Source organism: Saccopteryx bilineata, chromosome 3 (assembly GCF_036850765.1).
Source record: "Saccopteryx bilineata isolate mSacBil1 chromosome 3, mSacBil1_pri_phased_curated, whole genome shotgun sequence".
Taxonomy (NCBI): Eukaryota; Metazoa; Chordata; class Mammalia; order Chiroptera; family Emballonuridae; genus Saccopteryx; species Saccopteryx bilineata.
The window spans coordinates 288,262,760-288,286,360 of record NC_089492.1 but is presented as its reverse complement, the minus strand read 5'-3'; the positions used below and the strand labels follow the sequence as shown (position 1 = coordinate 288,286,360).

Sequence of the window (23,601 nt, the reverse complement as noted above, 5' to 3'; positions counted from 1 at the left end):
TGGCTGTTAATAGTTAGGTACCGGTGAGCAGAATCCACCACAAGTCCCATCCCACCAGACACCTCACAGGCCAGAGTCACACAGTGTGGAGGGGACAGTGTGGCGGCGGCTTAGGGAACCTGGGTGGTCTGTCCGTTTCCACATATGAGCTCTGCCGGCGCTGGGCAGGGCTCTGTGGGACAGAGCGAGCGGCAGGTTGGAAAGCTGAGATGAAAAATCCGAAAAGGTTGGGCTTGGAACGCTGATGGGGAGATAAAATTGTGCCGATGCTTTGAGAAAAAAGAACAGCCTGGTTAAATGGACTTCTGTTGTCTTTGGAATGTGGTTATTATAATGTGTATGGCCGTGACGCACGGGCTTGGCGCCTCCCCCAGCGGGTGTGCAGGCAGGGAGAACCCCGAGCCCAAGCTATCTTCCCAGTTCTGGAGCCTGTGAGCTGGCCACCTGGGCTCCGGCAGGCCCCAGACGTGTAATTAGAGGCTCCCGGCCGGGGTGATGCGCAGACAAGTCTTATCACGCGTCTGAGCTGCTGTGGGTGCCCGGCTGCCTCTGCAGCAGTGCCGAGCGGGGGAACTGTCCAGAGCTTCTGCTCAGCCAGCTGCATCCATTGGTGACTAAACAGAAAAGCATGCACGAGGACACTAGCTCTTGCAAGAACACTAGGACAGCCCAGGAGTTGGCACAGACAAGATGCAGCTTCCTGCGTGCTGTGCCCGAGGCGGTGTGGCTCGGGCCAGAGAGACACTCATTAGCCTTACACAAGAAGGGAGTGTACCCAGGTCGTGCAGTCCCGGGGGGAGGCGCTGGGCTCACCCCTCCCGCTGTAAAATGAAATACGTACCAAGCATGTGATTAAGATGTTTGACACGTATCCAAAGTTATTTCCAAGGAATGAAGGTGGTGCCTTTGTCCATCAGGACAGAGTCAAGGTGCCTGATATATATACTCTCCCCAAAGACTGTCCTTCCCCCTGGCCTTCTTACTTAGGAAGGGGAGAAGCTGAAGGTGTGTGTATCCTCCTGGATACTGTTTTAGTGGACCTGCCACAGCCTGACTGCTCAGGGTTCCTGGCAGTTTTTTGTAGTCAAAAGTTGACAGAAGCCCTGGCCGGTTGGCTCAGCGGTAGAGCGTCGGCCTAGCGTGCGGAGGACCCGGGTTTGATTCCCGGCCAGGGCACACAGGAGAAGCGCCCATTTGCTTCTCCACCCCTCCGCCGCGCTTTCCTCTCTGTCTCTCTCGTCCCCTCCCGCAGCCAAGGCTCCATTGGAGCAAAGATGGCCCGGGCGCTGGGGATGGCTCTGTGGCCTCTGCCCCAGGCGCTAGAGTGGCTCTGGTCGCAACATGGCAACGCCCAGGATGGGCAGAGCATCACCCCCTGGTGGGCAGAGCTTCGCCCCATGGTGGGCGTGCCGGGTGGATCCCGGTCGGGCGCATGCGGGAGTCTGTCTGACTGTCTCTCCCTGTTTCCAGCTTCAGAAAAATGAAAAGAAAAAAAAAAAAAAAAAAAGTTGACAGATGATGGCACTGGGGGAAGAGGGGGGGGCATGTCTTAAACCAGTGGCCAGAGAACAGCTCTTTCTGGGCAGGTGAACAGTCCTTTCCAGCTGTCCCCAACCTTCTTCCCATCCCCAAACCCCATCTACTCCCCTGCCAGGTGGCATGGACGTTGAGGAAAAAGGGTTGCCACAGAGTGGCAGGGTTTCCTCAGGGACAGAAATACGTCCCTGCCAAGTATGTTGGCCACTGAGTTCTGATAACATGAAGCAGAGCTGAGTGTGTGTGTGTGTGTGTGTGTGTGTTTAAATGTGAGAGGAGGGGAGATAGTGAGGCAGACTCCCGCATGCACCCTGACTGGGATCCACCTGGCAACCCCATCTGGGCCAAAGCTTGAATACCGAGCTATTTTTAGCACCCAAGGCTGGCGCGCTTGGACCAACCGAGCCATCCTCAGCACCTGGGGCCGTGCTTGAACCAATCAAGCCACTGGCTGCAGGAGGGAAGAGGGAGAATAGGGTGAGAGGGAGGGGGAGAGAAGCAGATGGCTGCTTTTCGTGTGTGCTCTGACTAGGAATCAAACCTGGGACATCTGTACACCAGGCTGATGCTCTATCCACTTAGCCACAGGGCCAGAGCTGAGCTTGTTTAAACATACTTTGTAATTAGGTCTCAGTGGCTCAGGCAGAATTATCTTAAAAGTTTGATACTTTCAAGTACAAGATGCATGAAAATTTACACCCTCCAATTGCATTAGACATGTCTCAATCATTCACGTAGTGACAAGGAGCAAAAAGCAAGGTTAACCACATTTGAATCTTCCACCCTATTTTCCTCTCCTCTCTCAACCTTCCTCAAATAGATCCCCCAAACTCTGATAAACGTTGTAATTCTCTTGTGGAGAGGAAAAGGACCAGGACATTTGTCCAATGATCCAGTCTACAAAGAAAACACGTCCCTGAGTGTATTCTAGTTTGAACCAAATGTGTTTTTCTTAAGGACAAGAATACCTCAAGCTCTAGTCCTGGCTTAGAAATTCAGTTTGCTTACTGATTGGTTGACACATTGACAAGCCGGTGAAACCTCAAGGCTGTGTATACCTGAAAGCCTCTGCACAAATCCTCAGTTTGAAGGACTTTCTTCACTAGAGCTGATGCAAAGCCATCTTGCAGGAAATCTTGGCAAAGTTAACATCAGCGTATCTCCCCAGTTGCCATTACCGTAATGTATAGTTACACAGCAACATATTTTTAAAGCGTTATTAGCTTTGTACAAAATGCCTAACACAATGCCAATGTTAATTTGTAAATTAAAGAGTAGAACCTAAGTCCATTTTGATACTATTTCTAGATGAAATACTATATATATATTATGACAATGTCAATTTCCTGGTTTTGATAATGGACTATGATTATATAAGATGTTATCATTGCGGGGATCTGGGTAATGGGTACAGGGGACCTCCCTGTACTATTTCTGGGAACTTCTAGGGAGGATATAATTATTTCAAAATAAAAAGTAAAAAGAAACAGTGTATGTAATAACCATGCTAGGAGCTTATTTTAAGAAAAATGCACCATATACCCTAAAATTATGTGGTGAAATTAAGGACCAAAATAAGAATCACTTGCTGTGTATTTTGATTATTGAATCAGCAGATGGATGTAGTTCCCTTTTCTCCAACTGTGGAACCCTCTAGAAGCATCTATGGGCCTCTTTTTTTGGAACAGAGTCTCTAGCAGGGAAGAAACACCCTCTCAAAGATAGTTCTTTTTTTTGCATAGTGAAGACATCACTTGAGACCTAAAGAGAAATAACCTATAAACAAGATTAAACTTCCATTAGCATATGGAATTTAATAAAAATAAGCTAGTCAATGTAGACTGATTATTGCAGTCTGGGGAGACTTAAAATGCAGTATTATCCAAATTTGGAGTTGACTTACAAATGCATTCCCTTGACCATAGCTTCTGCTTTCTGCCTTGAAAGTCCCTAATAATCTGTCCCTTGGGTTTGCTGGGTACTGTATCCTGCTCCGGCACGGTCCCACAGTAACAGGCAAGCGAGGCTTGGGGCAGGCAAGGCGCCCCTTCCCATAGGACGTGAGAGGTTCAGACTGCAGCCTGCCGTTTCCTGGCGTTAAGACACTACCTTGGCCCTGGCTGGTTGGCTCAGTGGTAGAGTGTCCGCCTGGCGTGCGGAAGTCCCGGGTTCGATTCCCGGCCAGGGCACACAGGAGAGGCGCCCATCTGCTTCTCCACCCCTCCCCCTCTCCTTCCTCTGTCTCTCTCTTCCCCTCCCGCAGCCAAGGCTCCACTGGAGCAGTTTGCCCGGGCGCTGAGGATGGCTCTGTGGCCTCTGCCTCAGGCGCTAGAATGGCTCTGATTGCGGCAGAGCGATGCCCCAAGATGGGCAGAGTATCGCCTCCTGGTGAGCATGCCAGGTGGATCCCGGTCGGGCGCATGCGGGAGTCTGTCTGACTGCCTCCCCGTTTCCAGCTTCAGAAAAATACACACACACAAAAAAAAAGACACTACCTCCTCACTAGACTGTCGGTACCTGCCCCTACGAGAGAACTCAACAGTGAATGAGTGGCAGCAAACAGACAGGTGTCTCCTCGCCGGTACTGTCCTAGCAACAGCTAAGCAAGACGGGGCTGACCTGGGCCAGGAGAACGATTTAGATGAGATCGGGCGTGTGCAGGATGGTATGGCCGTAGACAGGAGAACGATTTAGAATGCAGTTTCCTCCATGTGTTGGTGGAGCATTGAGCTGGCAGACGGTCCAGTGCTCTAGTCACGTGGCATCAGCTAGCAGCAAAAATTAGTGTGGCCAGGGAAAAAAATAGGGAAATGCATGTTCTCCTAAAGTCAGACTCTAATCCTGGTTGGGAAATTTCTGAAGGTAAGAGGGAAGTAAGTATGGAGCTAATATTTAATTATCTTATTAGACAAATTCAAGATTAAACTATCACTGTAGTTTCCACAATACGAAAAAGAAAAAATAAGGCAGAGGAGGGGACAGAAGGGAAAAACCATCTGAGATGGAGATAGAGGAGCTGGAAACACTGCACTCAGACATCCACGGGGGCAGTCTGCACTGCTGGAGGCCGGGGGACACAGCCCAGCTCTGTGGCCGTGTGTGTCCGTTTCTTCCATTTTAGCATTGACCTTAAGTTAACACCATGGGTTGTTTTAAATTCCCGAAGGGCAGGGGCGTGCATGTTTTCCCAGGATCTAGCGTGCGATTGGTATTCAACACGTCTGCTGGACAAACTCCCTGAGCCCATTTCTTCTGGAAAGCGTCAGAAACTCCCAGCTTTCAGGGTGATGGCGAGGACAGATGGTCACTACACAGCTCATGTCCTGGACCCCCCCGTGTAGTTGCTGTGCTGTATATGCAGTTGTCACCGACAGTCTTCAGTCCTAGGTACCAGCCTCTCCATCTTACCAGCGAGAAAACTGAGGTAGAGAGACTAAAAGCTTGCCCAACTCCTATCAGAAAGAGGTGGGCCTGGATTTTGGCCCAGATCTTTGCTTCCAGAGAGCTCACTCTCGAGTTTGGAGGGTACCAAGCTCATGCAGGTGCCTAGTGAAGGTCTCGGAGCCTCACTGGCACCCAGGAACCAGGGTGCTGAGCAGGAGGGAAGGCGCAGGGAGCCCAGGCACTGGGGAGCACCTCCCAAGGGCCCTAAGTCATCCCGACCTAGTCCTAAATCTCAAGCATGAGTCATGTCCGTCTGTTAGAGCGATCCATTACTTTCTTCTGGATGTGGCCGCTGCTCTCAGAGGATGCCTGTGTCAACAGTAACATACCAGCATTGACTCAAGTTCACTTTTTTTTTTAAACTAAGAGGCGGGGAGGCAGAGACCGATTCCTGCATCCACCCTGCAGCCCCCTACTGGGCAATGCTCTGCCCATCTGGGGCCAAAGCTCTGTTGCTCAGCAACCGAGCTATTTTTTAGCACCTGAGGCAAGGCCATGGAATCATCCTCAGTGCCCAGGGCCAACTTGCTATAACCAACAGAGCCATGGCTGTGAAAGAAGAAAAGAGAGAGAGAGAAGGAAAGAGAGAGGGGGAGAAGGGTTGGAGAAGCAGATGGTCACTTCTCATGTGTGCCCTGATTGGGAATCGAACCCAGGACTTCCACACACTGGGATGATGCTCTACCACTGAGCAAACCAGCCAGGGCCTCAAGTTCACTTACTTATGAAAGGTCAATTCAGACAGCTCATTTTCACTGTGCACTGGTATAATATCTAAATACAAACTGTTCCAATTTTAAGGACTGGAGTAAATCTCAAGCCTGCATTAAACTGCAAAAAGAAAAAAAAACCCTTCCATTGTGCTTAAAAACAGTGATGTTGTCAAATTACTTGAGACAAAATTCTGTGTGAGTTGAGTTTAGGCAAGAAACATTATTAACAGTATCATAAATAAGTATTATAACTTTATTAAAATGAAAAGGCAATATTCAAAATAATGCAACAAAAATGAATAAAATCCTTTGTCCAATACTGTACACGTAATGCAGAAATCAGTGCATTTTTCTAAAGCATGTTTTAACCTTCATTTAGTTCAGACTAAAATATAATCTTTAAATAGCTCCAATAAATCACTCAGCAGTTAAAACTGTAAACAGCCTGTTTGCCTGTTACGAGAACATCACAGCCGTGTACCTGTTAGCGAGCACCTTCTCTTCCGTGCCTGACCGCGCCGGGTAAACGCACGGAAGCTGCGGCAGTGTGGGCACGGTGTCTCGGCCGACTGGATGCTGCGGCCGCTGTGAGATTTCAAAGCAGAATGATGCTGACGTGACCTCTGGTTTTAAGACATAGTGCGTTCTTGGTCAGAAGTGTTGTACTTAAAAAGCAAACAATCCCCAGGAAATACTGAGTAGGAACCAGCAACACAAGGCCAGCTTGTGTTGTATTTTGTTTATTAACAGTCTAAAAAAAAACACAAAAAACCCCCCCAAAACACACATTCCCACACAATAACTCGCAATCACAAAGCTAAGTGTTTCAGCATTGCTTAAAAGTGACATTCTGAACGCTGGTGAACAGTTTGCTTTTTGAGACTACTGCGTCCCACTGTTTCTGTGAGGTGCGTGCTACAATGGGCCGTTTAGCAGGTGGAACAGAGCAGGAGTTGTAAGGAAAACGTCCTGTTCTCATTTTTCAAGATGTGAGACATGTACAGGTGAAAATATGGTTTGCCAAATACACTGCTAGTCCTCCCCTCAGTGAAACAGGAAGTGAAACCTGGAAGTATTTGGGTCTTGGGATGATTTTTAAGCTAGGCAGGAATAGTGACAGGAAGAACACGCACCCCAGCCCCCACGGGAAAGACAGCTAGCAAAAATAAATCAAACAAAGCATAACAGAGCGAAGAGCCAGAAATCTTCAAACCTACTAAGCAAAAAATAATTTCTTATGATTCTGATCTAAATACTATGTTTTCTCTCATTTGCTCAATCAGGAGTCATTCATTCCCCAGCACAAAGAGTTTTCATCATTCTGAGTATACACTAGGATCATCACTAACTGGTTCATCTGCTACTGCGGCTAGGCCGCGCGTTGATACATAGGTACATGATGTATGCATATATAAAAGTGGCCCCATCTTGCCCTCCCCACCGTCACATCTTTAGAGACCTGGATAGACTTTTCTCCAATGCTAACAAAACCCGGGATCCTCAGCATGACAGCACCTCTCAACCTCTTTCTGTACAGAGTTCCAGTTTATTCTAAAACCTGGACCATTTTCCTGTGTGAACCTCAAACTGGAAAATGGCCCGAGGACCAGTGGCTCCCGTGGAACCTCAGCCGAACCGTGAGCCCCGAGTCTAAGGAGAAACCACATAGGATAAGTGCTTGCGCTTGACGTGGCCGCCCAGGTCGGCGGCCTTGGTCTTGGAGTCCAGCTTTTCTGTGGCCGAGACCACAGTGCAGTCGGCAGGCTGCACCTGGCTGCTTGTGTCGGCCTCTTCTGCTTCCTGAAAAAATCTTTCGTATTTGTCCAGGTATGACGGCCTCTCAGGTAGTAGGTAATAATGTGTAGAACTAACCTTCCTGCCATTTTCCATGATGGGCAGGATGCAAGGAGCCCTGCTGGCCGAGCCCTCGCTGCTCTGTCTCTGTAGGGCTTTGCTACTGACGTACTTGGGGTCCGGGGCAAAGCTCTGCGTGGGGGGCATGACCCCATTGAGGTAAGACGGGAGGCTTTTAGGACTCGGTGTGCGGGAGTTACTCCGTGACAAGGGTTCTCTTGGTGGCACTTTGGGTGGCCTGTCTTCGTCACTGTAGGTGCTGGAAGTGACCTCTGCCGACCACCTTCTGTAATCGGGCTTCACAGGCCGAGGAGGGATGGGGACCCGGGGGGGGACCTCGGGCTTGTCGTCGTCGGAGTTTGGAGAAGCTCTGTGCACGTAGCTATGGATCTTGACGGCGGGCTTGTTGAAGGAGCCTGCTGGTCCCGAGTGGGACCTCCGCAGCCGGCGGTGGGTCTGAGGCGGTGGAGGGTCCACGGGCTGCCCGCCTCCGTGCTGGTCAGGGGCCTGGCTGAGGTCCACGACAGATGCAGCTGGGGTGTCGAAATAAGCATAGTTGATCTGGCCACACCCGCGGAAGCTCCGCCTGCTGGGAGCGCTGTAGGTGAACTCAGGGGGCGAGCAGTCTTCCAAAAGCAAGTCCGTGTCGGAACAGGTGAAAAACTCCACCTCACAGTCCGTGTCATCCAGAGAGAGGCCTTCCGAGACGGGCAACGGGGGCAGCGGCCGGGAGCCCCGCTTGGCGAGCGCCGCGCAGGGGAAGGGGGCCGGGCCATTCTTCATGGGTGTGAGTGGGGGGGTGGGGGTGCACACCCCATTGACCGAGAGTTTCTTAAAGCTACACACAGCTTGGTCCTCGTCGTGGGGAAGAATGAGAGGGGGCAGGCTGGACTTTGGAGACAGGCCGTGCTCCGCAAAGCGGTGGCCGCTCGCTGGAGATGTCGAGGTGCGCCCTGGAAAGAATGGGACGGTCAGTGAAGGACCGGCATGGAGATAGCCCAGCTGCCTGCGCTCCCAGGCTGCTCAAGCAACAGGCTCACCAGCTGTCACTGAGAACACCCATGCAACCACTGCAGGTGTAATTAGATCCCCGAGATTTGTTAACGCACATGATCTGGTTCAAAAAACAAACTATCTCTCCATTTGCCCTGGACATGCGCATGGTACACACCCACTCGGGCAGGTTCTGTGACGTGTGCACGGCACACAGAAGGGGAACAGCATGTCATTTATGTGAATGCCATACTGCAGCAGCCTCGTCATTTAAGAGGTGTGACCACACACGGTACGCGGGGCGTGAGTGAAGTAAGATCATGTCCCCACTATTCACACCATCTCCGAGTGAGTGGACTTGCTTGCAAGGTTAGCAGCTCCTGACGAGAACCTAAGGAATGTACTGTCCATATTACAAGTACTATATGGTACACTACCTACCGTTCTAAGTTGTTATCAACATTGATACTACTTTATCACTCTCAAACAGGCGTTTGATACTAGTAAGAAAGATGAGAGATCTTGTCCAAATTGCTATAAATTAAGTGTGTACCACAGCTGGGATTAGAACTCAATTCAGTTGGGAATCAGATCACGGACATCGGTTTGGAAAGAACCCAGTTATCCTCAGAACCTGCTGCCACCAGGGGTCACACTACTGCTGGAAGCAGCTCAGGCTGTGTCCTCACTGCAGAAGGAATGCTGGGGACAAGCGAGCGCGACACCACCCAGGCACGCTTCCTCGACTCGCAGGACACATACCCAGGGATGTCAGGTGCACCTGAGCGGTGGACTTCAGACTGTAGGCCATGGTTATTGGGTCAATGTTTAAAAAGTTACTGAAATAAAGCAGAGACATCTGGTCAGGAACAAGTGCAATCATACCCTCCACGTTGCTGTGTTCTCACACGGAGAGTCCACGGCGCTGCGTCTCCCACTCACCTTTCAAACTCCCTGTGACTGCCCCAGCACGTGTTCAGGTTCCCCATGGTCTGGCCATTATTCAGAAACCCACTCTTCAACGGGACTCGGATCTCCTGGGCAGCGACTCCTGCAGTGGACATCGTGTCTCAGACCGGGGTCTGAGGGCCTCATCAGTCAGCCAGCAGCTTCCGGTCCCTAGAGGGATGGAGAAGGGTGAGACGGTACAGGAAACCATTCAGAGACACCCACCAATAGCTAATCCTAGAGAATGTCGGGGATTCTAGACACAAAAACCTAGTTATAAGCTTTCCATTACTTCTGATATTTTTACTTTTATTCTTCTTCTGAGGGCACTTAAACATAGACATTAAAAGTAATTTCCTAAGTCCTGATCCAAGATCTGCAATGCTTTCAGCAAAGTAAGAAATAATTCCCGTGGTCAGGAGTGTGGACCTCCTCATGGGCGGCCCACAGTTGCACAACAACCCCTGCTGGCCTCTCTGACCTCCCACACCCTGACCTTCAGAAATTACTGTGGCCCGAGTGCAGAACGCAGATACACAAAAACCCGACGCCTTGATCAGATGACAGATCTACTGTTGGCACCTCATTAGCCCACAGCCCAGCACTTATTTGGATGCTGTATTTCAGGGTTGGCCCCAGGAAGACAAATTCTCCAGTGATTACACTTGTTTAAGATAAAGGAATAGAGGAAGATACTAATTTCCATTATCCTGTAAAAATCAAGTTCTACAAGATGACTGGCTTCAGTGGTGGCCTGGGACGGCTTCCTCTTCCCTCAGAGACAGACTGAAAGGTACATTCTTCACATTCTCTTCTCCGAGGAGCCTAGCTGCAGAGGCTGGGAGTGCAGTGTTCCTTAACCTGCTCGCTCCTCAGCATCCAGAACCTCCTCCCTCGTCAGAGGTCTGGGGTCCCCAGAGCCTTTAATTTTACTTTTATTATTCATTAGCACATCAATGCTAATGTTAACTAGTATCTGTCTTGGCTCTGTCTTCAGATAAATCAGTTTGCTTAGAATACATTTAGGACATATCTTGCCAACTATGTGTGTAACACCGGCCCCTTCTGAGATATATGCACATGGACTTTATTTTTTTGTATTTTTCCGAAGTGAGATGGAGGGGGAAGGAGGCAGACAGACAGACTCCCGCATGCACCCAACTGGGATCCACCTGGCATGCCCACCAGGGGGCGATGCTCTACCCATGTGGGCTTTGGCTCTGCTGCAATCAGAGCCATTCTAGCACTTGAGGCAGAGGCCATGGAGCCGTTCTGAGGGCCCGGGCCAACTCTGCTCCAATGGAGCCTTGGCTGTGGGAGGGGAAGAGAGAGACAGAGAGAGAGAAAGAAGAGGGGGAGGGGTGGAGAAGCAGATGGGCACTTCTCCTGTGTGCCCTGGCCGGGAATTGAACCTGGGACTTCCATACACCAGGCCAATGCTCTTCCACTGAGCCAACCAGCCGGGGCCACACACAGACTTTATAACAAGCCCTGGCCAGGCCGCTCAGATGCTTAGAGCATCATCCGAGATGCCAAGGTTGTGGGTTTCATCCCCGGTCAGGGCACATATAGGAAACAAGCAATGAATACACAACTAAGTAGAACAATAAATAGATGTTTTTCTCTAACACCAGTTTTTTTAAAAATTTAGCCTTTGTAACGCTTTCTCATTCTCACTAAACGTGTGTGCACCTGCTGAGAGCTGGGCTGTTGAGGTCTGGGGTGGGGGGAGGGGTACACAGGGTATATTTTTTTGTTTTAGAGACAGATCTGTTACCTCCTGCTAGACTGTGAACTCAGATCAGAGGTGATGTGCCCATCATGAACCACCACTGCGTGGAACACAGCAGGAGCTCATAAGTCACATCTGTATACCTCCATCTACTATCACTGGTATCAGTCGAATGTATATAATGTATAAGGCAAAGGGTTTTTACTTTTTTAGCTAAAGATATATATTTTTTGCATGTGTTTATTTCCCCACGTAGGAAGGGAGAGACAGGAACCGTTTCTGGGACAAAGGATGATGGGCCCGTCCTAGTCCTTGCAGTCAGCTGTTCTGACACGAGGCAGATTTAAATATACTGCTCACAAACATTAGGGGATCAGGGAATGTGCAGGTACTCCAGTACTTTCGGCCTTTTGTATCATGCATTTTCACCCATGAAATACAAGTTGGTTTTGCATCTTATTTGCATAATCGAACAACTTTGACTTGTCCTTTGCTTTTCTGGTGTTCTTGTGTAATAAAAAAAAAAGTTTTTTTAATCGCTTCATATTCATTTTGAAATATCCCCTAAGTTTGCTGAGCAGTATAGTTTTAAAATATTTATTATTTCAAGTCGTGAAGTATTATTTCTCTTTAATCAGTCTCTCAAAGATATGTGATCGAGGAGAGGAAAAACCATCACTTAAAAAATAAATGGGCCCTGGCCGGTTGGCTCAGTGGTAGAGCGTCGGCCTGGTGTGCGGAAGTCCCGGGTTCGATTCCTGGCCAGGGCACACAGGAGAGGCGCCCATCTACTTCTCCACCCCTCCCCCTCTCCTTCCTCTCTGTCTCTCTCTTCCCCTCCCGCAGCCGAGGCTCCATTGGAGCAAAAGATGGCTCGGTTGCTGGGGATGGCTCCTTGGCCTCTGCCCCAGGCGCTAGAGTGGCTCTGGTAGCGACAGAGCGACACCCCAGATGGGCAGAGCATCGCCCCCTGGTGGGCATGCCAGGTGGATCCCAGTCAGGTGCATGCGGGAGTCTGTCTGACTGCCTCCCGGTTTCCAGCTTCAGAAAAATACAAAAAAAAAAAAAAAAAATGACTGGGAGGTCATGTTTCTGGTTTCTTTGGAAGGCAGGTTTTTTATGTCACTTAAATGAAGCAGACGTATTTTTCCTTTCTTTACCTGAATAAAGCACAGCTATAAAACAATTCCCAGGCCCATTCTCAGAACCAGTGGCCAACACAGGAGCCCCCATGGGGACAAGGACAGGAAAGCTGGACAGGAGAGGGACTCGGGTACTTCCATGGTTTGAAATCACACATTGGGAGATGGTTCATCTGATTACAGGAAAATGCTGCAGGGGACTCGGGAGCCCTGCCCCCACCTGCCTGCAGGCCAGCGAGGCCCAGTAATTACTGTGTTGGCCTCCCAGCGCCATCCACGTCTGAGCTTTCAACAGGGTGGTTGTGTAACTAGCTTGTGCCCCTGCAGAAATTGCCTCAGTTCCTAAGCTTACATTTCAGTGCTCCCTTCAAATTATTTCTGTTGTTCTAGAAAAAGTTATTTTTTATTCATTGTTTCCATCACCTACTTGTTAGCTTTCTTAAGAAAAAAATTTTTTTAGTCTAAAAAGAATTGTGTTCACTAAGCCAGCTCACTTCTGACCACAATAGTGCCTTTGTGTATTCATAGAAGGTGACCTGCCTCTACATTTCAATGGGGAATTGTGAATGGGCCATGTTATGAAACTGTCGGAACTTCCTACTTGCTCGCATGGGAGAAGCGAGGGCAATGTCATTTTATGTTTTCTTCTTTTGGAAAATAACTCCAGTGTAGACTCTGGGCAACCTGCCCTAGGTTTGGAAACAAATTTTGTAAACATGTCCCCCAGACAGTAACCTGAGGGGTGAAGCTGCCCGCACCTCTTCACGCCACTCTTAAGAAGATTCAACACACATGCTCCTGGTGAGCGTGAGTGTATGTGTGTGTGGGGGATCAGTTTGCTCAGCCGCACGTTTAAAAGAAAACACTCCTCACGTGAAATTTAAATTGTTTCCTTGTAACTGTAGAGCTAGTGCCTATCATTCCTTAGGAAGACAATGGCAAAAATATGCCCCTGTGGGAAAATCAGTCCCTGTGAGGACTCGGGGCTGTTAAGATGCCGATGTGAGACCAGTGTCAGGTCACGCGGGCCACAGCATGGTACAGACCGGCGTCTAAGTTATCTGGGACATAACGACGATAGGTCTATAATCCATGAACTCAGCCTTAGCCTTTTAAGTGTGTCAAAAATGCAGTTAAACACCAATCACAAATAGGAACGACTTTTTCCTGTTGAACATCACTTGACTTTTTTTGTTCAAGGGGGAAAAACCCCTAAAATCATGTTTCTTGAGGTGGTCCTTTTAGGTCCTAAGCCCTGACCCCCAAGTTCTGACCCACTGCTACAGCCTCCACTCTGCACGGGCACCCCGAATCGAGTCCAGCCCTGGCGTAGGTTCCCCATAGCATTTCCCATTGTCTGTGGCCATCTCTGTGCCTGGGTGGTCCTCTGGCACCCCCTGCTCTACAAGCCAAACTGTCCCTTACTTCACCCTGTCGACCCTCCCAAACCAGGTCAGGGTCTGGAGGGTGGTACATTCCCAGAGGCACCCTTTCTACCCCGAGTCATAGCCGCTGGAGCCAGCTGCTGCATCTGTATCTACCTGGCCGTCTCCGGCGCCGCTCTGCCCTGGCTCTGGAGACAGCCCACCCACCCCACCCCTCAGTCCTAGACTGATCTCTGACAACTCCACCGTTGGGCCGCGGGTTTCCCTCCACCCAGCGCTGTCCTCCTTCCTGAGTCTGATAGAACCCAGCCTCTCTGCAGGGCCAGCTCCTAGCCCACCTGCTCCCGAGGGCATGGGGCAGCCGCCAGTCTCCCGTTTTTTCTCAGGAAATTCTGGCATCATTCATTTCCAAAAAATGGATATTGAGAAAATAGTCATCTAAACAACGTAATTATGTGAAAAATTCACACCTGGGCCCTGGCCGGTTGGCTCAGCAGTAGAGCGTTGGCCTAGCATGCGGAGGACCCAGGTTCGATTCCCGGCCAGGGCACACAGGAGAAGCGCCCATTTGCTTCTCCACCCCTCCGCCGCGCTTTCCTCTCTGTCTCTCTCCTCTCCTCCCCTCCCGCAGCCAAGGCTCCATTGGAGCAAAGATGGCCCGGGCGCTGGGGATGGCTCTGTGGCCTCTGCCCCAGGCGCTAGAGTGGCTCTGGTCGCAACATGGCGACGCCCAGGATGGGCAGAGCATCGCCCCCTGGTGGGCAGAGCGTCGCCCCTGGTGGGCGTGCCGGGTGGATCCCGGTCGGGCGCATGCGGGAGTCTGTCTGACTGTCTCTCCCTGTTTCCAGCTTCAGAAAAATGAAAAAAAAAATAAAAAAAATTCACACCTGTAAATCTGCAACGAATGAAGGGAACAGGCAAAGGACTGAAAGGGATCCATTCAGGATATGTAGCAGTTTTCATTGAATTCATTTCCAAAATCCAAAGAAGACAGTTTGCATACTGGGTAAAAAACTGTAACCTTAAATGGTTAACAGTAGACTTTTCTAAGCTGGTTTCTGTTACTGTGTATTTACTGAAGGTAGTCCGGAGTGCCTTCTGAGAACTGCGAAGCCCCCTCCTCACAGTGTCTCTCAGGGTTATAATGCACCTGCCCTGTTTTTGCTGTTAAACAAAACAAAACAAAAGGCTACACCAATAAGCACATTGCACATTCTTTATTAAGGTGAACTTTATCTTGAGGACAGTCCCTTTGAAACTGTTTTTAAAAAAAAAAACAAGCTACCTTAAGACAGTAACCTAGATCTGCTTACCTGGCCACCAGATCTCATTAATAAATCTCGGAAGCAGCCCACAAGAGGGGGAGGGGCACATTTTTGTCACTCTACTCATCCAGTTCTGCCCAGTGCTTCCTTATTTAAAAGTGTGATGTAATTTCCTTCTTTCAATCTGGTTTTAGAACCTGATTTCTGTTTATTCAGGGTGATAAATGGTCTCTTCAGTAGCTTTTAACAATTACCTACATAACTATTCCCAAACCCAAGGAGATAGAAGATAACTGCATTTAGAGGCGAAATGTATAAAAAGAATCTGACTTAGAAACAGGACAATCCCCTTGATTAGGTACTCCCCAAATCAACACCTGCATGTCTGTCTGCATTCTGAAAATCTCGAATCACCTTTGGAAAAACCAAAAGGAAACACAGAACACCACCCTTGTTACTGGGACTCATGTCTAAAGTACTACTAGCCACCTGACACACTAAGTGGTCAGCTGCGCTTTTACAGAACTGTAATTTTTATTAATAATATAAAAACCACTGATTTGATATTCATCTACATATTCAGTGTTTGTAACAGTTATCATTTACTAAAAGCAAATGACTTCAAAACAAAGGTAGCAATTTGGGTTTTCTCCCTAGGGTGTTTAATAGGCTATGATTTGGGGAAGGGGAAACAGGGGCGGGCATGTGCCCCTCAAGGCACCCTGCTGCTGCGAAGAGCGTGAACAGCCTTCACAGTAAAAGCACAGGTGGCTTTTAAAAAGTTTTAATTAACTAACATACTCTTGCACGAATTCAAGCTAAAACCGATCGATGGTTTCGGTAAAGACAGAAGCATGTCAGACGCAGTACGGACAGACATTTGTCCTCAACATGCCCAGTACATAATGGCCCATTTGTATGGGGTAGAAACCGAGGCAACAAGGAAAATCATTTATCTTCACACTGTCATAATCAAAGCTAAGTGGCACAATTTCTTGAATAATTCAGAATATTTTCTTGCTAAGTATTAAGAAGTGGCTAGCTAACAAAAAACCTATTCGTTCAACTACCATAGTCATCAATAGCCTTTTGATTCACTGTGTCTGCTCCACAATTTCAGCGCGACAGCACGAATATATCCTTTTGTCCTTTGTTCTTGCCCTAGAGTACTATAATGAGTAGCAACACACAGACAATGGATGGAAAAATATTATTCCTTTTAGACATACATATAATAGATTTCTAATGTTAAGAGAATGTGAATTCTATTCTAATTTTAATGACAACAGCACAGTGGTCTCATGATGGGAAAAGAATCTTTAAACCTTCAAATATACTTAATGAGCATATAAGTCACCCAATGATAACTCCAGATTGTGATAATGAACATTAAACCAGTAATAGTAATAACTAATACACTGGACACTTACTGGACAGGCACTGTTCTAAGTGTTTTATATATACTAACTTACTCAATTCTCTCCAAAACCCTAGGAGATGGGTTCCTGTCACTACCCTCACTTACAGATGAGGGGCTGGGGGCAGAGTTCAAGACCAAGTATGGAAGGGTCTGGGGAGTGGTTGGGCCAAGACTCAGACCAGGGCGCCTAGTGTCAAAGCCTCTCACCACCACACCACACCACCACCTCTCCAGGCCCTCAGCGGTGAACCTGGGTGGGAGACGACTCACTACGCCACTCAAGTTACAAGGGTGGCTCAGACAGACTGAATGGGGATTTGCGTCCTCGTGCTAGTTTTTCTTAGGTAACCTTTGCCAATAAAAGTTCCTGTTTTACTTCAATTCCTTCGAATTCTCCTGTAAAAGTTATTAGTTGCAGATTCAGCCTACTTATCCTCTCAAGAGGGTGGGTTAAGGTACTAGTTTTATATTCTGTGACTACTTCAAACAATTCCTTTGAAGCCCTCACTGTTTAATGACCCCTCAATGCCCCACCATCACGCACCCACTGCCACGTCATATTTGATACAACGTGGGTCTTTACCAGTAAAAAGGGGTTAGTTACTGTGCTTACCCAATAGGCTGCCTTAAATACTGATGCACAGCGAGGGTCCCACTGATGGCACTGCCATCGGCTCTACAGGCAGGGACACTAGAACATCCTGTGTTTGTAAAGCACTCAGCAGATCACAGAGCACTTTCTAACACATTATCTCACTTGATCCCCACAACATCCCTGTAAGAGGCAGGGATTATAATCTCCATTTCAGATGAGGAAGTGAAGTGAGGTTCAACACCTTCCTGTTAGCCTTCCGCCCCAGAACCCAATGTGTCCCCACCCCACTCTCACTGCCGCTGTCCTTAGCTGCTTTATCTTAGAAGACCCCCTCACTCCTTGTCCTAACACTCCTGTTCATAAATGAGGAAGCTGACGTAAAGGATGGCTCCATGACACGCTCAGGACCCAGGTGTTAGTCCAGTGCAGAAATAAAAACAGGAACTCAACTCATAGAGATTTGCTCACAAATTCTTAAGAGGGCAAGATTAATCACTTTCACAAAGAGTTATCAAACACTTCTTCTGGACTAGATACTGTTAGGTGAAAGAGACGTGGCTGCCTCCCGACGAAGCCTCAGTCTAATGAGGAGACAGCAAGCAGCGATTTCAGATTGTGGGAACTTCCAAGAAAGCAGGGAACAGTAAGAGGATGAGGAGGCAGGAGAACACCTTTATACAGGTGGTTAGGAAAGGCCTCTCCCAGGTGACTTATAATAAAATCCAGACCCTGGCCGGTTGGCTCAGCAGTAGAGCATTGGCCACACGTGTTAAGTCCTGGATTTGATTCCCGGTCAGGACACACAAGAGAAACAACCATCTGCTTCTCCCCCTCTCCCCCTTCTCTTTGTCACTCTCTTCTCCTCCCGCAGCCATGGCTCAGTTGGAGTAAGTTGGCCTGGTTGCTAAGGATGGCTCCCTGGCCTTGTCTCAGGTGCTAAAATAACTTGGCTGCTGAGCAATGGAGCAGCAGCCCCAGATGGGCAGAGCATCGTCTGATAGGGGACTTGCTGGGTGGATCCGGTCACATGGAGGAATCTGTCTCTGCCTCCTCGCCTCTCAATAAAAAAAAAAAAAAAAAAAAATCCAAAGGATGGAAAAGAGGCAGCCATGGGAAGTTAGAAGAGCACTGCCTGCACAGGGAGTAGTATTTTTTTTTTTTTTTTTGACAATTTAACTAGTAGTTTTCTACTCCTTGGGTCTTTAATGAGAGCTCTTCGACACTGTCTTCTAATCCTTACCTTTCTATTTCCTCCGTTAAACTGTAATGTTTCGTTGAATTGTGGCATTCTGGAGTTGTGAAAAGGCCTAGTCCATGTAGCCAGAGCCCTGTATTTTAAAAATCTATTCAATGGGGCTCAGAAGATTGGCCTTTTAGTAATGCTGCCTAATTTTATGGTATAAGGAATTGGATTAAAGTATCAACAATGACTCCAACTCACAGAATCTTCTGTTTCCTTTCTGAAGTTTGAAGCTGACACTAACTTTTCCCTACCTTACTTAAAAATGACTTCTCTAATACACTTACATGCAGAACCCTGAAACTCCCCAATTTTATCTACCCTCACAAGGCATGTGTCTACACCGTGCAAACAATGCCAGGATGCCACAGCTGCCTTTTGTTTTTTTAGTGAGTTATTCTTGGCTAATAACTGGCTCCTTTAAAAAAAACACGGTCAAACGCCGGCACCAATGGATGCTACAGAATCCTGAGGAGGAAGGCCCCCTCTCAGTGTCCTCAGACTGAGAGCAGAGTTGTTTCTCTGGTAGAGGGAGCCTGTGACATTCAAATTCCTGGAATTAGCCCTGGCACCACCTCCTCCCTCCTCTGCTCACCTTTCTAAAGCAACCTGATGGTATGCAGACATTCAGGTCAGTTTCAAGCACGTTAGATGGTACCTGTAATTTAGCAACTTGCTTTTAAAAGCTACCATCAGTATTAGCAGAAAGGAAGTATTATCTGGTTCAGCTCCCGAGGAGCAGCAGTTGGAAGTTATTTTCATGCAAAAACTCAAGTCTACAGTATAATTATTAAATCTCATAGAAGGGGTGACCACTATCTTTTGTAAGCTCAACACAGGAAGAACAATTCGCTGAAATGGTAATTTTACCTACTGTCAAAATATGAGTAATTCAGACATTTTCTAAGAGTCATTACAAAAGATCTGCTGTGCGACCGACAGATCCAAACCCACCGAGCTTTAAAATGTAAAATGTGCTTTCGTGCAATTATTGATCAACCATTAACTATGTGCAAGGATGCATAAGATAGAAGCCATGCAAGGCAGGGTTCCTGCCCTTACGGTGTTTATAATCTAATGTATGTTCAGTTATGAATCGTTAGCTCAAGACCTCCGCCACCTATTTATTAGTGAGTAGCTACGGGAAGACGGCGGAAGACCAAGCTGCGTGAAGGGCATCAGGACAATGACAGCATGCTGAAGTCTGTAATAAAAGCTATCCGTGTTTCTCTTTAAAAAAGCACTTGGGTGATAACATACTATACTGTATATACTGCTCACAAAAATTAAGGGATATTTCAAAAGTGAATATGAAGCTATAAAATACCCCCTAGTTTTTGTGAGCAGTATGGTTAACAGTCTAACTCAGTCAGCATGTTAAAAAGAAGCCAACTTTTACTTTGGTCTTACCAAAATCTGGTCATGTCCTGAACTGGGTACCTAGCCATTCTTTGATCTGTTGAAATAAAACTTCACTTAAAATTGTATAATTACAGACATGCAAAAAAATACCCAAACAAAACAGTTTTTAGGAAAGGCAAGACGAGGTATGGTGAACTCATGTTCCGGTCTCCTCAACAAACGCATCCATACCGATAGCATTCTTACAGATCTGTAAAAGCTTAAAACTTTGCAGAACACTCGTTCTCCAGAAGAAAAAAAAAAGCGTTTTAACCTCACCTTTCTTCACCCCTGACAGTTGCCTAGAAACCAGTCCTGCCCTACCTGTGTTACAGGTGTACCTAAAGTCACCAACACATCTCTTTTAAAGCTACAGCCTCTATTCTGACTGCACTTAAGTTTATGACTAACAATCTATTCATATTTTTTATCAGGTAAGAGACTGGTTTCTTTCAAGCAATGACGAAACCCTAATAAAGACTTAGCAAGCAGCCATACAGCACCAATCATGGTGAAGGAGTCATCTCATTTGCACTAAGACGGTGAAATACATATAAATACACACACGTACACCGGGAAGTACCCAATGAGCGTTCACGTTTTGAACAGGGACTGCTGCGGCTCCTGTTGAAACAGTATTTAGGACGCTCAGAGCGGAGTCGCGTTCCTAGGAGAGGAAGAGGGTTCGGGACTACGGGATGAATTAGAGGGCGCCGACTGCGGAGGACCGCGGTCGCCGACGCTGGGCAGGAGGGCGCGCGGGCGCGCGGCGTTCGCCGCCCCCAGCAGCCTCCCGCCGCGGCTCTCGGGCCGGGGCTGATGGGCACGGCGCGCGCCCTGGGGGCGCAGCGACAGCTCCATTGTGGGGAGGGAGAATGCGCACGGCGGCCGCCGGCCCGCGGGCGCAGGACCCATGCCCGCCACAGCCGTCCCGGGGCCGAGGCGCGTCCGGGCGCCACCGGCTAGGCGAGGGGAGCCCCCAGGCCCGACCGCGCCGCCCGGGCCAGCCCCTTCCTCCCCCCCGTCCTTCTGTCCGTTGGTCCCGGGAAGACTCCGCGTCGGGGGACCCTCTCCGCACTCGGGGAGCCGCCCTGCGTCGGGAGCCGCCCGCAGCCCGGAGCCCGGAGCGGCGGGGGCGCGGCGCCGCCCTCCCCGCCCCCAGCCCGCAGGCCCCTTACCCCGCGGAGCCGCGGCTGCCCCACGGCGCTGTCCCGCGCATGTCTGTCCCGGCTGGCTCAGCGCCGCGGGCTCGGGGGCCCGAACACCGCGCAGGCGCCTCGCAACCGCTCGCTCTCGGTTCGCGTTCCCCGCTCGCACTCGGCCGCCGTCGCCGGGCCTCTGCCGCCAGACTTTATAGATAGTGAACAGGAGCGTGACGTCACGGACCCGCCCCTCTGCCCCCGGGCAGCCAATCCCGGCCGCGAGCCGCTTAAAGGGGCGATGAGACGGCAGCCGCGCTCGCACGGGGTCCACTGGCGTCGCGCGGCCTTTGTCTCCCTAGGGAGGCGCCTCTGGGCCCGGGCGGCCTTGCGCCTCGGCTGTGCGGAGTTCGGCAGCCGCTCTGAGCGCAGGGATGCCTTCTCTTGAGTGTCCCTTCAAAGTGTGCGGGCAGCCGGGCCTCAGCTGCAGCCCTTGCCTCGCTCCCTGGCGGCGCCGCTCCACGCTCGGGGTTTCCCGTCGTTTCCCGCCGCGGGAACGGTTTTTGCGTGTTTTCCCTGATCAGCGGGCCTCAGTGGGAGGGACGGCGAGGGCCAGGTGTGGGGCAGCAGTGGACAACGAGGGACAGACTGGCACAGTGTGGGGCAGCGTGGGAGAGCGAGGGATAGAGTGGGACCGTGCCAGGTGCTGGGGCCATACTGCTGCCCCTGTCATGGGAGAGGGTCTGCCCAGCCTCCTTTCCTCTGACCGCATGTCTGAAATCGCGCCAAGACCTCGTGGCCGTGGACCCGGTCAGGGCCATCCACAGGCTTCCAGAAGGAGCCCTCCATCCCCCACCTGCGGCCCCCTTCAGTTTCCAGTGTCGAGTTTGTTATAAGACACCCCCCACCCCCACCCCACCTCAGCTTCCACATCTCTTGGTCTGAGGACAGCCACTGATGCTGGAGGACGACACACCAGCGAGCCTGCAGGAGTAGGGTTCTCGGGGCGCCGGTGATGCAACTTAGGCTTATAGTTTAACCGTAAAATAAATAATGCAAATGATAACAAACCAAGAGTAACTAAAGTGAGAAAAAAAAGCAAACAGACAGAAACCCTCCAGTTTTAACCAGAACAAATCCCCCGGAACGGTACTCCATTGAGTCGAGGCCAGAGACCTTCTGCTGACCTCTGAAGTCACCCTCGAGCCCCTGGCTTGCGTTTCAGCGATAATGCCTGCTAGTTTGTACGTTTAACATTGCCTAATTGGGATGGCTTGACATACGGAATGAGAGATTCCGACTTCATTATCAGGTTAACCATTAACTTTGCACACCATGAAATAATTTGCCTTTCTCCCCCTATTATTTACTTACATTCTTTTAAATTTAATTCAAAGACTTAATTTTGAATGCAAGCCCTTAAGCACAGACACACACACACACACACACATACACACACGCACACAAAAATCTGAAGTATCCCTTTGCCCTTTTTCAGTTGCAAGATAAACAAATGTTTAGCAGAAAGATCTCTATCCTTTTCTGACTGGCTCCTTCTGGGCTACGGGGGCTTCAGGCTATTTTCATATCTATGCTACTTATCAACAATTCCAGTAATTCCATCATTCTGTTAACTTATTTTTTGTTTTTTAAAAAAATATATTGATTTTAGAGAAGAACACAGCAGGAGAGAGAGAAGAACATCAATTTATTGTTCCACTTATTCATGCATTCATCGGTTGATTCTTGTATGTGCCCTGACCGGGGAAGGGACCTGCAACCTTAGCTCCGTCCAACTGAACTACCCAGCCAGGGCTAACTTATTTTCTTATTGCCATTTATTTAGTGTTATTTTAGGATGATGGAAATTAGTCACAACTCATTGCTGGCTTTCTTACCAAATTAGTTTTATTTATTTATTTATTTATTTATTTATTTATTTATTTATTTAGGATTCACAGAAAATGTAGATTTCCCCCACCCCTCCATTTGGTTTCATCTGTTTACGGCTTCCCCATATGGTGTTATCACTGTAAAAAAAAAAAAAAAAGACCAGCCAGAAAACTTGCCAGAGCACATCTTTTCAGAGCTCACAGTGCAGCATTTACTGAATGGGGACCTCGACGGGCTCCAGTGTCCTCTGAAAAGAACCCTGCTTACGCTATTTCAGGTTGCTACAATACAGTTGTAATTTGTGCCGGCCTTGTTGGCATGCTTTTACATTCCCCTATTCATAAAACAGTGATAGTCACCAGAGCAACCATCAAACACACCCCTTTTTTAGAGAGGGAAGATCCAACAGGATATTCACTATATGGTTGCGAGCTATGTGTGATGTGCAAATGTTTTGGTAAATTATCAAAAAAATCATAAAATCATATGAGTCATATGTGATTAATCGGATTTTTTTTCCTCCTGCTCTATTTTAAACTTGCAAAATAAACATCATGATTTGTTCATTTGGGGGGGGAGGGGGGAGCCAGTTATATAGCTTCCTGAGTTTTGCTATTTTATTCATCTAACATGGTTCTCTTAGCCGTGAGTGAATTACATAAGGAGACTTACACCCCACAAGTCTTTGGAAGGCAGCTATGCTCACCACTATACCACCAACACACTTCACCCCACAAGTCTTTGATCTTATAGTCTACTAATGCTACACTGTTATATCATCGACATTCAAAAATATTTAAGGAAGAGTTTAAAAGGACAAAGCTAAGCAACTTGAAATAATGCTAGCATATTGCATTTATCAAATGATCATCCACACTGGCTTTTAACAGATTAGAACACT

General features: G+C 48.6%; 1 protein-coding gene and 1 non-coding gene across 2 annotated transcripts; one reads left to right on the top strand and one right to left on the bottom strand.

The window, feature by feature from the left end:
• The first annotated feature begins 3,649 nt into the window (after positions 1-3,649).
• TRNAA-GGC (transfer RNA alanine (anticodon GGC)) lies at positions 3,650-3,725 on the top strand. The gene has a single exon. It is a non-coding gene; the product is annotated as a tRNA-Ala (tRNA).
• A 2,200-nt stretch (positions 3,726-5,925) lies between these two features.
• ERRFI1 (ERBB receptor feedback inhibitor 1) lies at positions 5,926-20,989 on the bottom strand. Its single transcript, XM_066270551.1, has 4 exons — positions 20,847-20,989; positions 9,483-9,659; positions 9,303-9,379; positions 5,926-8,500 (listed from the first exon to the last, which is right to left on the bottom strand). Exons 2-4 carry the CDS (start codon positions 9,602-9,604, stop codon positions 7,344-7,346), a joined length of 1,356 nt encoding a protein of 451 aa, XP_066126648.1. The 5' UTR covers positions 9,605-9,659; positions 20,847-20,989; the 3' UTR covers positions 5,926-7,343.
• Between the last annotated feature and the right edge of the window lie 2,612 nt (positions 20,990-23,601).

Excerpts from the sequence above, each read along its gene's own strand:
- ERRFI1 (XM_066270551.1), bottom strand. The coding sequence starts at position 9,604 with ATGTCCACTGCAGGAGTCGCTGCCCAGGAGATCCGAGTCCCGTTGAAG. Across the intron at positions 9,380-9,482 it reads AGTCACAGGGAGTTTGAAAG|TAACTTTTTAAACATTGACC; the intron begins GTGAGTGGGAGA and ends GCTTTATTTCAG. Across the intron at positions 8,501-9,302 it reads GGTGCACCTGACATCCCTGG|GGCGCACCTCGACATCTCCA; the intron begins GTATGTGTCCTG and ends CATTCTTTCCAG.